Genomic DNA, 15,961 nt, shown 5'->3' on the forward strand with positions numbered 1-15,961 from the left:
GCAAGGGGGTTCAAGCCCCTGATCCCCACTGGCAGGAGAAAAACTTCACTAGCAGTAAAACAATGCTGCAGGTGTCTCTTTTCACCTCTCCCTCACCCTCACCCTTACCCTCTCAATTTCAGTATCAAATAAATAGGTGGCATATCTGGTTTAGGACACGTTACCATGCACATGTTACCATGCTCAAGGACCTAGGCTCAAGCCCCCAGTCCACACCTGAAAGAGGAAAGCTTCAAAAACAGTGAAGCACCCCCACACTTATAGACATCTAATCTTTGAGGAAGGGGTCCAGACTATTCAATGGGGAAAGCAGAGTCTCTTCAACAAATGGTGTTGGAAACAATGGGTTGAAACATGCAGAAGAATGAAACTGAACTACTATATCTCACCAAATACAAAAGTATATTCCAAGTGGATCAAGGACTTGGATGTTAGACCACAAACTATCAAATACTTAGACAAAAATGTTGGCAGAACTCTTTTCCGCATAAATTTTAAAGACATCTTCAATGAAATGAATCCAATTACAAAGAAGACTAAAGCAAGTATAAACCTATGGGACTACATCAAATTAAAAAGCTTCTGTACAGCTAGAGAAACTACTGCCCAAACCAAGAGACCCCTCACAGAATGGGAGAAGATCTTTACATGCCATACATCAGATAAGAGGCTAATAACCAGACTATATAAAGAACTTGCAAATCTCAACAACAAGAAGACAACCCCATCCAAAAATGGGGGGGAGGACATGGACAGCATATTCACTACAGAAGAGATCCAAAAGGCCGAGAAACACATGAAAAAATGCTCCAAGTCTCTGATTGTCAGAGAAATGCAAATAAAGACAACAATGAGATATCACTTCACTCCTGTGAGAATGTCATACATCAGAAAAGGTAACAGCAGCAAATGCTAGAGAGGTTGTGGGGTCAAAGGAACCCTCCTACACTGCTGGTGGGAATGTCAATTGGTCCAACCTCTGTGGAGAACTCTCAGAAGGCTAGAAATGGACCTACCCTATCATCCTGCAATTCCTCTCCTGGGGATATATCCTAAGGAATATATGTATTGTTATATGGAAAACTGGGAAATGTTATGCATGTACAAACTATTGTATTTACTGTTGAATGTAAAACATTAATTCCCCAATAAAGAAATTAAAAAAAATTTGAGAACTACTAAGTGATCACAAGACAAAATAAAATGTATTAAAAAAAAGCAGTGAAGCAGGTGTCTCTATCTTCCTCTTCCCTTTCTATTTCTCTGTCTGTATTGAATAAACAAAACTGAAAGAAAAAAAAAAGAGGAGTAATATAAAATTTGAATGTTTGCAAGATTAATTGTCTCCTAAAGAAGAAAAAAAATGAGGAATTATGGCGGTGGTGCATTGAGTTAAGTGCACATAGTATGAAGCACAAGGACCCACGCAAGGATCCTGGTTCGAGGACCCAGCTTCCCACCTGTGGGGGGGGGTTTGTTTCACAAGCAGTGAAGCAGATCTGCAGGTGTTCATCCTTCTCTTTCCTTGTCTCTATTCTCTATCCTCTCCAGTTTCCCTCTGTCCTATCCAAAAAAAAGGCTGCCAGGAGTAGTGGACTTGTACTGTAGGCTTGGAACCCAGTAATAACCCCAGAGGCAAACAAAACAAAAAGAATAATAAAAAATAATGAAATTCTTCTGCCTCCTTCTTGAACTACAAATGGACATATGATCAGCTTAGCAGCATTGTAAATTGAGACTTTTGCACATAAAGAAGTCAAATTGTGAGTAAAAGCTTCAGTGTTTCAATGAATTGCTTTCTAATCCTTGGAATTTTAAGGTACTTGAGAAAAGAAGATGAATGTACTCTAGATAGGGAGAAGAAAGACAACTGAGTAAGGTAAGGCCTAAAAACGTTCAAGACTAGATGTGTTTGAGATTTAAATTAATAGGAAATGTGTGCATGATTTCGAAGCTACTGGTAGGCCCAGCATGACTTTAGTGCAACAAATTTCAGAATTTGTAGTTCTTGTGCTTGTCTCAGCTGCACATACACTAAAATTGGAACAATACAGAGGAGATTAACATGGCCCCTGCTCAAGGATGATATGCAAATTCGTGAGCGTTCCATATTTTTTTTCTCCCTATAGTGTTTTTCACCAATAAATGGTAATACTAAAAAAAATAATAATAAAAAAAGAGAGAGAATTTTTAGTTCTTGTGAAAAAGATTTAACAACTTATTTCAAGTGAGGACTATCTTTTATTTGTTTTAACTGGTTATATTAAAAGGGCAAAGCTTAAAATAAAGTAAAATTAAAATTAATAAGAATTCTGCTATAAGAAAGAAAATATTAAGTTGAAAAACAAGATCATAAACGAAAACACAAGTAGAACCTGAAATGTAATTGGCATATCGCACCAAAGTAAAAGACTGGGGTGGGTGGGTGGGGAGAATATAGGTCCATAAAGGATGATAAATGACATAGTGGGGGTTGTATTGTTAAATGGGAAACTGGGGAATGTTATGCATGTACAAACTATTGTATTTACTGTTGAATGTAAAACATTAATTCCCCAATAAAGAAATAAGAAAAAAAAAAAAAGAAAGAAAATATGGGTGGGAGTAGATAGCGTAATGGTTATGCAAAGAGACTCTCATGCCTGAGGCTCCAAAGTCTCAGGTTCAAGGCCCCATACCACCATAAACCAGAGCTGAGCAGTGTTCTGGTAAAAGAAAAGAAAATATACACAGATGATTTTCTTTGTGTGTGTGTGTTTTTTTTTTGTTTGTTTGCTTTTTTGCCTTTGGGGTTACTGCTGGGGCTCTGTGCTTGCACTGAGAATCCACTGCTCCTGGAGGCTATTTTTCCCTTTTATTGCCATTGCTGTTTATAGTTGTTTATAGTTGTTGTAGTTATTATTATTGTCATCATTATTGTTGGATAGGACAGAGAGAAATGGAGAGGAGAGGAGATGGGGGTGGGGTGGGTGGGGGGAAGACCTGCAGACCTGCTTCACCGCTTGTGAAGCGAAACCCTAGCAAGTGGGGAGGCAGGGGTTTGAACCGGAATCCTTATGTCCGGCCCCCAGAGGATTTTCTTGAGTGTTTCTGTTGCTTTGAGTACTTCTACTTCACAGAAAAGAACTACAACACAGATAATCGCAAGAAACATTATAGCTCTCTGTCTTTCTCTCCTCTTTGTCTTCCCTTCCTCTCTCCATTTCTCTCTGTCCTATCTAACAACGATGACATAAATAACACTACAACAATAAAACAACAAGGGCAACAAAAGGGAATAAATATTTTTAAAAAATCTTTTGGGTCTCCTTTAAAAATATATATATATATATATATATAAATTGAAACATCACACAAATTTGTTTGGCCAAAGTTCCTAGAAACGCCCATAAGAAGTCTCAGAAATCCTCAGAGTAAGCAGAGGTGAGTCATCAGGCTGAGCCTGCCAACATTTTCATCTGGCCCACTGTTTTGAAAGGTGTGGTCTGTTTAAGTCTTTAATTCCAAAAGGCATGGAATGTCTCACTGCTTTCAGAATGAAAGAATTACAGTTGTAAAACTGCCTCTTGTGTATGAAAAACATGTTTATAACACAGGTAATATTTAGTTTCTAAAAGCATGATCTTAATGCAGAAATGCTGCATTGGAGACTGCACAGTGCTATCATACGAAACCTTTTTTTGATTCTGAAAATTCTTTTTTTGATTCAAGAAAATGTGAGTGGGGTCTTTCCTGGTGTCCATACCCAGTTTCTCAAATTAAAAAAGGGTACCTCCTAGCACAAATCTATTGAGAAAAATAGGGGCTTAAATTAATTTTAGGTGTTCCTTAGCCCATGCAGAAACCTATGTTAATACATACCAATAAAGCCCTTCTTTGCCAGCTCCATGGTAAACCTCCTTGTGATCTTTTCCAATTCATTATCCTGTAAAGGGGAAGGGGAAAAAAACTTATTTATTTTTATGTATTTATATTTTTTTGCTTCCAGGGTTATTGCTGGGACTTGGTGCCTGCACTATAAATCCACTGCTCCTGGAGGCTATTTTTTTCTTTTGTTGCCCTTGTTGTTTTCATTGTTGTTACTGCTGCTGTTGTTGTTGGATAGGACAGAAAGAAATCGAGAGAGGACGGGAAGACAGAGGTGGGGCGGGAAAGATAAAGACACTTGCAGACTTGCTTCACTGCCCGTGAACCGATGTCCCCTGCGGGTGGGGAGCTGGGGGCTCGAACCGGGATCCTTATGCCGGTCCTTGTGCTTTGTGACATGTGCACTTAACCTGCTGTGCCACCGACCAACCCTCATTTATTTACTTTTTTGATGAACCACTATGGAGATAATACTTGCACCATAGTTTTTATGTACAGGTCAATTTTTAAAAAATATTTTATTTATTCATAATGAGAAAGACAGTAGAAGAGAGAGAAAGAACCAGACATCACTCTGGTACATGTGCTGCTGGGGATTGAACTCGGGACCTCATGCTTGAGAACCCAGTGCTTTATCCACAGCGCCACCTCCCGGACCACTGTACAGGTCATTTTAACATCTTGTGTAGCCCTCAGAACATCACATGATGCCGGCATTCCCATGTAAAAACTATGAAAATGGTGTGACCCAGGAGATATGCAGTGGTAAAGCACTGGAATTATAAGCATGAGGTCCTGAGTTTAATAAATTCCTAACACTGCATATGTGGAATGATCCTCTGGTTCTTTCTCCCTCATTCTCATTAATAAGTAGCATATATATTGCCAAGAACATAAGATCAGATTAGTTTATGGGACCAGGAGTGGCACACCTGGTTAAGGGCTCACATTATACTAAGGACCCAGATTCAAATCCATGGTCCCCACCTGCAGGGGAAAAGCTTCATGAGTAGTGAAGCAGGGCTGCAGGTATCCCTCTGTCTCTCTTCCCTGTCTATCTCCTCCCCCCCCCCACTCAATTTGTCTCTCTCTCTCTCCAATAATAAATAAATATGTTTTAAAAAAAAAGAAAAGGGAGTTGGGCCGTAGCATAGTGGGATAAGCACACGTGGCGCAAAGCTCAAGAACCGGTGTAAGGATCCTGGTTCGAGCCCCCGGCTCCCCACCTGCAGGGGAGTCGCTTCACAGGCGGTGAAGCAAGTCTGCAGGTGTCTCTTATCTTTTTCTCCCCCCTCTGTCTTCCCCACCTCTGTCTATTTCTCTGTCCTATCCAACAACAATGATTATCAATAATAATAACAACAATAAAACAACAAGGGCAACAAAAGGGAATAAATAAATTAAAAAAAGTTTTAAAAACATACTCATGTCATCTTAATAAAAATAAGGTTATACAAATGACAGACAAAGTGCCTAAAATAAAAATGGCATTAATTACCATTTAGCCAGGTAAGAAAATGAAAAAGGGCCATGGCATTAAGCAGATGACCTTTTATGTGACCAAACACTCAATGAGTTAATTATTCACTTGTTTTTCCATTCCTGTTAAAAGCAATAGGGACCATTAATCTCACTGGCATATTAGGGAAACACAGAAGCCCAGAAACCTCAAGTCCTTAGTAACTGCACTGTGTGTGCAGATGTAACCTTTATACGTACAGTATAGTTCTTGGGATTGATCTTAACACCAGCTTTGGCACCTCCAAATGGCACATCTGAAAAAGAAGGCTGGAAGTTGTTATTACATATAAAAGATAATAACACTGGGGAAGGGGGAAGTATGTGATGCCTTTGGTGGGGATGCAGACAGGTGTACATCCTATGGAAAATGGTATTTATAGAGTCCTCAAAAAAATACAGAGGCTGAGGAGACAGCACCAGCAATAGAGCAACAAGCTCATGCCTGAGCCATAGGTCCCAGGTCAAATTCTTAGTTCTGTGAGCCAGAGGTCAGGCTTAAGGACAAGGGGTAGGGAGGGGGAGTGAGAGATGCCTTATAACCCTGCAATACCACTGCTAGGCATTTATCTGAATGACATGAAAATACCAATTCTAAAAAATATATGCACATTACAGTCTGCAGGGACCTGGGTTCAAGCTCCTGGTCCCCACCTGCAGGGGAAAAGCTTCACAAGAGGTGAAACAGGGCTACAGATGTCTCTGTTTCTTTCCATCTCTATCTCCCCCTACCCTCTCAATTTCTCTCTGTCTCTATTCAATAAATAAAGATAATAAAAATTAAAAGAAAAAAAGAATGCATGTACATGATGTTCATAATGCACTATATTCACAACAGTCAACTCAAATGCCTGCAGATAGATGAGTGAATAAAGAATTACAGGTATATCAGCTGGAGCCCTATTTGGGGAGTCCTGAGATTCCCAAACAGACATGATGGGCCTAGACCTTGAATAAATCCCTCTCTCCATTGTTAGCAGTCATCTCTATCAGGAACAACAAAACAGACCCCTTTGTGGGCCCCCATAGGACCTTGCCCTCAACTTGGATCAACAACAGTAGAGAATGTTCCATCCTCTGAAGGAAGGCTGGACAACACACTCTATGCTACACCTGAAGAAGATGGGTCCTGATATTGGGGCAGTAAGAATGTTCCTACTCATGACCACAGAATGTGAGCTCAGATCTACAGGGATGAAAAGGTCACATAGGCTCCTAAGCTGAATATGGGTCCCAGATCAGATCTATGGGGTTTACAATTAACAATATTTATATACCTTTCCCATGTTTGGGAGCTACTCTCTTCCCTGATCCAGCTTTCTGGCCCTTTTTCTGGCCATGACATCATCTCCCCAGACAATAACTTGGATCCACATGCATATCAGATTTCAGGCTCAGGGAAAAAAAAAAAAAAACAAACTAGTATAGCCACAGGCCCTTTGGAATATAACTAAAATATGCCTACTAGCTATCTACAAAATGGACACTCCCCCCCAACTGTTCATCTGTACTATTCCAGCCTTTATCATGATTAGTCAACAATTTGTTTGGCATTATATGTTAACTCTCTTTTCAGCCACCAGGTTCCAGATGCTAGCATGATGCCAACCAGACTTCTCTGGACAGACAACCCCACCAATGTGTCCTGGAGCTCCAATTCCCCAGAACCCCACTCCACTAGGGAAAGAGAGAGATAGGCTGGGAGTATGGATCGACCTGTCAAGGCCCAAGTTCAGTGGGGAAGCAATTACAGAAGCCAGACCTTCCACCTTTTGCACCCCATAATGATCCTGGGTCCACACTCCCAGAGGGTTAAAGAATAGGAAAGCTATCAAGGGAGGGGATGGGATACGGAGTTCTGGTGGTGGAATTGTGTAGCGTTTACCCCTTTTATCCTATGGTTTTGTTAGTGTTTCTTTTTTATTAAAGAAAAAAAAATAGGAAAGCTGTCAGGGGAGAGGATGGGATATGGAACTCTGATGTGGAACTGTGTGGAGTTGCACCCCTCTTATCCTATGGTCTTGTCAGTGTTTCCATTTTATAAATAAATAAATTTTAAAAAAGAATTATGGGTTAAAAATAATTATAATAAATGGAATACTACATTAAAAAAAGATGACACTGCCTTTATGGGACAAAAATAGATGGAACTAGGTGAGTATGCTTAAGTAGTGACAACTACCAGATGGTTTTAAATCATGGGTAAATACAACAAACTTTCAAAAACAAATTGATTCTTAAACTCTGTCAAGACTTACAGTGGTTATCAGAAATAACAAGGACTGGAGGTGGTGGACTGGCGGTACAGGAATAGGTGATGGGTGTGGTCAATTGTAGTTACTGAAACTATACTCCAAAGTCATATTGTAAATCAATATTGAGTTACTAAGAAGCATTATTTTCTTTTTTTCACTACTCATACATTCATTTATTTTATTTGAGAGGACATAAGGGAGTTGAGAGGGAAGGGAGATAGAGGAGCCAGGAAGTGGCACATCTGGCCAAGCGCACATATTACAGTGCACAAGGACTCAGGTTCTAGCCCCTGGTCCCCACCTGCAAGGGGAAAGCTTTATGAGTGGTGAAGTAAAGCTGCAGGGGTCTCTCTATCTCCCTGCCTCCCCCCTCTCAATTTCTCTCTGTATCTGTCCAATAATAAACTTTAAAAAGAGACAGCTGGGGAATCAGGTGGTAGCACAGAGGGTTAAGCACATGTGGCACAAAGTGCAAGGACTGTTGTAAGGATCCCAGTTCGAGCCCCCGGCTCCCCACCTGCAGAAGAGTAGCTTCACAGGCGGTGAAGCAGGTCTGCAGGTGTCTATCTTTCTCTCCCCCTCTGTCTTCCCCTCCTCTCTCCATTTCTCTCTGTCCTATCTAACAATAATGACAATAAGAACAATAACTACATCAATAATGAAAAACAAGGGCAACAAAAGGGAATAAATAAATAAATATTAAAAAAAGGAGAGAGAGAGCAAGAGCAGAGCTTTACTTCTCATGAAGTTTTCCCCCTGCAAGTGGGGACTAAGGACTTGAATTCTGGTCCTTGTGCACTTAACCAGGTGGGCCACTGCCCAGCCCCTAAAAAACATTTCTAAGGGTAATGTTTAAGCTTTAATTTCAGAAAATTCAAGGAATTCACCTCCATTATTAGTCTCGTGTGAACTTTCTGGGGGCTGTGCCTTGCCATCCACACAGCACACATTCAAGTCCCAGCAACACCTGGGAGGTGCTATTGCACAGGGAGAAGTTCCAGGGCTGTGCTACCTCTTCCTCTCTTATCTCTTTATCTGAAAAAAACAGTGGCCCATACAGGTAAAAATTGCATATGCCCTGATTTCAGAAACAAAACTACCCCCCAAAGATCTAAATATAAAGATAATTCCTATATAAAGTTCCTATAAACACTGCTCCACTTAAAAAAAAGCACACACACACAGCTAACACCAAGACTAACTGAAAAAAAAAAAAAAAGATAGTCTTTTTAAATTAGTTCTTGGATAGAGACAAAAACTGACAGGAAAGGGGAGAAACAGAAGCTTAAACCTGAGCCTTATGCCAATTATCTTTTTCCTTCATGATGAATCCACCAATACTAGTGATCATTTTTATTTTCTTCATTTGATAAGACAGAGAAGCTGAGAGGGGAGGGGGATAAGAGAGGGAGATAGAGAGATACCTACAGTATCTAGATACCTACTTGCTTCACTACTTGAGAAGCTTCACCCTGCAGGGGGTTGGAGCGTGGGCCCAGAACCCAGGTCCTTTGCACATAGTAACGTTTAACCAGGTGTACCACCACTTGCCCTTTCCTTGCACACTGTAGTATGTACATTCAGATGATGCATGTCTTAAACTGTGCAAAAGTAAGTTCTGATAGGGTCTATCTCTGGCATTTTGGAAGTCACTTAGTATGTGAAAAAACATTTCCCCTAAAGCTCATCAGTTCAGTGATAAAGCAGATCACTTACCCACCACTGCACACTTATATGTCATCAGAGAAGCCAAAGCCTTCACTTCATCCACACTCACATCAGTGCTGTAACGAATACCTGGCAGTGAAATAAAAAGAGGGGAGGTGAGAAAGAAGTATTTAGAACATCCTCTGGCAAGTTTTTTAAAAAAATGTTAAAAATTGAAATAATCATACTTTTTATATCTGGTGTCCTCACTGTTCCCAAGAACATGTAAAGTAGTTTATGACAAGTTAAAAGGAGAGAAAGAACACTGATTTTAAGTATTCTGATAATTTAGGAGAAAAAGACTGGTGTTGAGTGGTATGGGAGGTGGTGTAGGGGATAAAGCATTAGACTCTCAAGCCTGAGGTCCTGAGTTCAATTCCTGGTAGCACATGTACCAGAGTGATGTTTGGTTCTTTCTCTCTCTCCTGTCTTTCTCATGAATAAATTCTTTAAAAAAAAAAAAAAAAGGTGATCTTGATTTTTTTTTTTTTTTTTGCTTCTTTTTGGTAGTAGATAAGAGCATCAAACTGGGGCTGGTGAAATGGTTCACTTGGAAGACTGTGTGTATACTGCTTTCCCATATGATAACCCAGGTCCAAGTCAGCTCCCTACTTCAGTGAAGTAAGTTTAGTGCTGAGGTCTCATTCCCTCTGCTTTTCTGCCTATATCTAAACAAACAAACAAACAAACAAACAAACCTAAATAGGGCACAAAACTGGGCTCCTGGAGATTTAGAGATGAACAAAATATAGTAGTGTCCTTCAGATACTGAGAACCCAGTGAGACATGGAAGTATTGAAAAGAATTCACAGGCAAACATTGGGATGACTTGGTAGCTGGAAGAGTCCAAGAATTTTGCTTTTTGATAACATCAGTATACAGGAAGATGGATAGTCAACAGGTTGGCAGACTTAACATGAAGGTCACATTCCTAGGGATGAGTAATTCCCTTACCCTTTTAGCACAGATGGGAGTGCTGGGGTGTGGAGTTAGCCAAGCAAATAAGTAAAACACAGTGTTTCTCTACTTAGATTAGGTTCTTGGTAGAGGTGACAGAGAAAGTAGGAAAGTGCCTACTACATTGGGTTTTATGGTTTTGGCCAATCACCCTTCTGAGTTTTACAGGACTAAGTCACTTTCCCCCTCTATATTCTATTGATTCTCAGCCCCAAGGTAGAAGGCTTGAGTAATGTTGATGTTTGACTGCATGTTGCTTGGGGGTTCCTGATTATGTATGTGTTTGTGTGTGAGGAAGGAGGTTTGAGTGAACCTGGTCTTCAACTTCCATGGAGTCACAAGTAATAAGAACCCTAGAAACATTTATTTTAAAATTCTGGGAATGAGCAAGGGAGATGGCATAATGGTTATACAAACAGACTCTCATGTTTGAGCCTCTAAAGTTTCTCAAGTTCAGTCCTCCACACCATCTTAAGCCAGAGCTTAGTAGTGCTCTGGGCAAAACAAAAGAAAGCAAAACACCAGAAAATGTCCTCTCTGGGTTAATGGTTTCTAGTATGGCTATTGGTACACGGTTTCAATATTTCTCATCTCCCTGTGACAGGTATCTGCAAAACACTCATCTCCTATTTAGGTTCTTTAAAATATTGTATCACACATTTGTCTGTAGTGCATACAATCAAAAAGGGGAAAATTCTTTAAAAAATTTTTTTATTTAATTATTTTATTTTATTATTATTATTTTTAACCAGAGCACTGTTCAGCTCTGGTTTACGGTGGTTTGAGGGATTGATCCTGGGACTTTGGAGCCTCAGGCATGAGAGTCTGTTTGCATAACCATTATGCTATCTACCCTCAGCGAGAGAAAATTCTTTTTAATATGTGAAGCTTCTCCCCCCCCCCCCAAGTGGAGCCCAGGGGCTTGAACTGGGTTCTTGTGCATTGTAACATATATGCCCTACCAGATACAACATGACTCAGTTCCAAAATGAACAAATTCTGAAGCAAACTGATACTTCCTTCCCTAATAGGAAAATGGATATGTTCATGGTGCAGGAAATAGAACCTGGGACCCTCTGGGATCAGAATTCAATGTTCTGATGCACTGAGGAGCTATCTCTTTGGCCCTATTTGTTTACCTGAAAAGATGAAATTTATTTAAATGAGGGGCAGAGATGGGTAAGAGCATCATTCACACCTGACAGATGGGATGTCAGGTACTGAACCCAGGAAGTCATGTACCGTAGGTATGATAGTCTGGTGAGATACCTCTATACTATCTCCCCGACACAGAAAAAAAATTTCCCCCCAGATAGAGACCGAAGCAGAAAGAGGTTAAGGATCATAGCACTGAAACATGCTAAGGGTCTGTCTTGTACCTGGATCACACAAGTGGCAAAGGAGAGCACACCAATCTCAAGCAAATCATTTTTCCAGCACGACCTAAACAATTTTAAACAGCACCTTTTCATTCCCATTCTGTAACCTCTTCTACCTTATTTAATGTTTTACCAAAGACTTCATGCTTATTTATTGTCTGAATTCCCTACTAGGTGAATGAGTTTGCTAAGGGCAATTGTTTTAATCACTGCTTTACTTATTGGTTCATAACACAGAAATGGCATGTATTAGGCTCTTTAATACATGTTAACAGACACATATATTTTAACTCTTAAAATATAAAATGGGGGGAGTTAGGGGGTAGCGCAGAGGGTTAAGCACAGGTGGTGCGAAGCTCAAGGACCAGTCCAAAGATCCTGGTTCGAGCCCCCGGGGGCTCCCCTTACCTAAAGGGAAGTCGCTTCACAGGCGGTGAAGCAGGTCTGCAGGTGTCTTATCTTTCTCTCCCGTTCTCTGTCTTCCCCTCTCTCGATTTCTCTCTGTCCTATCCAACAATAATGACATCAATAACAACAATAATAACAACAAGGGCAACAAAAGGAAATAAATAAATGTTTAAAGAAAAAATGAAATGGAAATAGAAAAGCCATGCACCATCACAAATCAGAGTTGAGTTGAGCTCTGGTAAGAATAAAAAAAATTTTTTTAAAAAAGTGGTCCAGGAGTTGGCTCAGTGGATAAAGAACAGGACTCTCAAGCCTGAGGTTCAGAGTTCAATCCCCAGCAGCACAGAGTGATGTCTGGTTCAATCCCCAGAACCAGAGTGATGTCTGGTTCTTTCTCTTCTCCTATCTTTCTCATCAATAAATAAAATCTTAAAAAAAAAATTTTTTTAAAGGCTGGGCCGTGATGCCCCAGTAATTTAAAAAAAAAGTGCTTAGGGGAGTTGGGGCAATATGCAGCGGGTTAAGAGCACATGGTGTGAAGCGCCAAGGACCAGTGTAAGGATACTGGTTCGAGCCCCGGCTCCCCACCTGCAGGGGAGTCGCTTCACAGGCGGTGAAGCAGGTCTGCAGGTGTCTGTCTTTCTCTCCCCCTCTGTCTTTCCCTCCTCTCTCCATTTCTTTGTCCTATCCAACAATGACATCAATAACAACAACAATAATAACTACAACAATAAAACAAATACAACAAAAGGGAATAAATATTTAGGGGAAAAAAGTGTTTAAGACAAATTCACCATTCCTGATGGCCACTTTTTTCCCCTCCCCTTTTCTCATTTTTGATACACAGAGAAATTGAGAAAGAAAAGGGAGATAGGGAGGGAGGGGTGGAGGGAGAGAGAGAGAGATTACACTGCCTTCAGCACTGCCTCACTATTTCCTTGTGAAACTCACCCTGGCCCTCTGTAGGTGGAGACTGGGAATAGAACCCAGGTCCTTGATCATGGTAACATATGTGCTCTACTGAGTGTGCCACTTCCCCCTCTCCTAACATTATTTTTTAATGTAGTACTGTGGAATCAAATCAGAGCCTCACTACTGGAAGGCCTACACTCTACTGCTGAGCAACCAGCCCTGCAGTTTCTGGATAAGTATGAAAAAACATACCTTAAAAACAACAATTCTACTTAGGGCAGAGGAGATAGCATAATGGTTATACAAACTGACACTCATGCTCCAAGGTTTCAGGTTCAATCGACTGCACCACCATCAGCCAGAACTGAACAGTGCTCTAGTTAAAAAAAAAAAAAAAACTCAGGTGGGGTAGATAGCAAAATGGTTATGCAAAAAGACTCTCATGCTCAAGGCTCCAAGTTCCCAGGTTCAATTCCCCACACTACCATAAGCCAGAGCTGATCAGTGCTCTAGTTAAAAAAAAAAAAAAATCAATAAAAAGTTTCCAAGGGGGCTAGGAGTTGGCTTATTCACTAGAGTGCACACAGGAGGATCATATGGGAGATCTTGACCAACACATGGACATAGGGAAGCTTTACAAGCAGTAAACAAAGCCCCAGGGAAAATAATATCATTATGGCAACAGTAATAAACAGTTTAAGTAAGACGTTACCAAGCAATTTCATATATTACTCCATGAAAATCATCTTCTACCAGGGCCATGGGTTTGGTGTACACCCAGTACTTCTTAACCTACTGACATCTGCCCTATAGCAGCAGCTAGGACCATCTGCACTTGCCCACCTGCATGCAGCCAATGTTTCAATCTCAACTAATTTCATTGCTATTATAAAGTAGTGTTGGGGGTGCTGGGTGGTGGTGCACCTGGTTAAGTGCACATAGTCTGAATCAGCACAATGACCTGTGCAAGGATCCCAGTTCAAGCCCCTCGCTCCCCACCTGCGGGCGGGGGGGGGGGGTCACCTCAGAAGCATGAAGGTCTGCAGGTATCTTTCTTTCCCTGTCTCCTTCTCCCCTATTTCTCTGTCCTAACCTATATGAAGAAAAAAATGGCCTCCAGGAGCAGTGGATTCATAGTGCAGGCTCCAAGCCCCATTCACAACCCTGGAGGCAAAATAAACAACTAAATAAAGTAGTGGTGGGCTGAGGAGACAGCATAATGGTTATACAAATGACTTTCATGCCTGAGGCTCTAAGCTCCCAGGTTCAGTCCCCATCACTACCATAAGAGAGAGCTGAGTCATGCTGTCTTTCTCTTTTTATCTCTCAATAACATAACATAAAATAAAATAAGATAAAATAGTGTTTTCCTATGAAACACTTTTTTTTAGAACCTGTAGAAGCAGTGCATTATTTTACTTTTCCATATGTGTGGAAATTATTTTCCCTTGCCTACTACTAATATCTAGTGAATTCTATAAGAAATCTTAATACCGGGGGCCCAGCAGTAGTGCAGCGGCTTAAGCACACACGATGGCAAACGCTAGAAGAAGCACACACTATGCAAAGTGCAAGGAACAGTTTTAAGGATCTGGGTTTGAGCCACCGGCTCCCCACCCACAGGGGGGTGTCGCTTCACAAGCATGAAGCAGGTCTGCAGGTGTCTATCTTTCTCTCCCTCTCTCTGTCTTCCCGTCCACTCTCTATTTCTCTGTCGTGTCCAACAATGATGACAGCAATAACAATAAACAAGGGCAACAAAAGGGAAAAAACAGCCTCCAGGAGTAGTGGATTCGTAGTGCAGGCACCAAGCCCCAGCAGTAATTCTGGAGGCAAAAAAAAAAAAAAAGAAATCTTAATCCCATACTCTTGGCATATAAATTAGTTAAACCAGGTTTATGAAACAATGTAAACAAAACATCTAGTTTACATTACAAAAGTCCTGAAATGATGAGTCAGAAACCACATGAATATATATTTAAAAAAAATGTTTCTCCGACAGGATCAGGAAATTTTGCTTATAAAATCAAAATTGCTAGCCACACCCATTTACAGAGTTCAACTGCAAGACATCTACGTGAAGCTATTACATAAACTACCTTTCTTCACACCACTAGCATTTTGTGCAGGCTGTGAACTAAAGGAGAACTAGTGCCATGAGACAAGGGAGGAGCAAAGTTGCAAGGTCAAGGAAGAGGCTCTGGAGGAGGAGGTAAGGAAGGGAGCAAGGAGGGCTGAAACGAATGGAAGTGATACTGCTGGAGTTAAAGAAGACTTTTTTTTTTTTTTTTTTTACCAGAGCACTGTTCAGCTCTGGCTTATGGTGGTGTGGAGGATTGAATTTGGGACTTGGAGCCTCAGGCATGAGTCTGTTTGCATAACCATTATGCTATCTACCCTCTGCCCAAAGAAGCCATTTTCCTCTCTCCCTCCCCACCTCCCTTCCTTTCCTTTCATCACTAGGGTATATTTATAAAAATTTTGGAGCAAAGGACCTATGATGGAACAACGTAGCACAATGTTCTTTACTACCAACCACTATTGGTACACTCATGGACAGGACTGAAAGAAATTGAACCCTCCAAAGACCGATGATGTTGAGATTCTCAGGAAAATCTGTGGGGTCAGGTGGTGGTACACCTGGTTGAGTGCACACAATGTGCAAGGACGGGGTTCAAGCCCCCAGGCCCCACCTGAAGGGAGGGAACTTCACAAGTGGTGAAGTAGTGCTGCAGGTGTCTGTCTCTCCCTCCTTCCCTTTCCCTATTTCAGGCTGTCTCTACCTAATAAATAAAGACTTAAAAAGAAAAAGAAAATCTGTGACTGCCATTTGAGAAGCCTTTTCCTCCTTTTCTATGGGATGAAAAGTTTGGCAGGTCAGGTTAAAGATGAACAGGGATTAAATGGGGCACTGAGGCAAAAACTGAAACAATTTTACTCCAAAAATGGAAAACTTAC

General features: G+C 40.9%; 1 protein-coding gene and 1 non-coding gene across 2 annotated transcripts in view; one reads left to right on the top strand and one right to left on the bottom strand.

Annotated features, from left to right (window-relative positions):
* The window catches only part of GLUD1 (glutamate dehydrogenase 1), a 47,361-nt gene that overhangs the window by 23,012 nt on the left and 8,388 nt on the right, over nt 1–15,961 (bottom strand). Inside the window, exons 2-4 of the mRNA XM_060191079.1 lie at nt 9,357–9,437; nt 5,587–5,642; nt 3,862–3,925 (exon numbers count right to left, since the gene is read on the bottom strand). Of these exons, the coding sequence (XP_060047062.1) occupies nt 3,862–3,925; nt 5,587–5,642; nt 9,357–9,437 (201 nt within the window). The remainder of the gene's footprint in view (nt 1–3,861; nt 3,926–5,586; nt 5,643–9,356; nt 9,438–15,961) is intronic.
* Nucleotides 2,011–2,117, top strand: LOC132542728 (U6 spliceosomal RNA). Its single transcript, XR_009553703.1, has one exon. It is a non-coding gene; the product is annotated as a U6 spliceosomal RNA (small nuclear RNA).

Source organism: Erinaceus europaeus, chromosome 1 (genome assembly GCF_950295315.1).
Source record: "Erinaceus europaeus chromosome 1, mEriEur2.1, whole genome shotgun sequence".
In the NCBI taxonomy this organism is placed as follows: Eukaryota; Metazoa; Chordata; class Mammalia; order Eulipotyphla; family Erinaceidae; genus Erinaceus; species Erinaceus europaeus.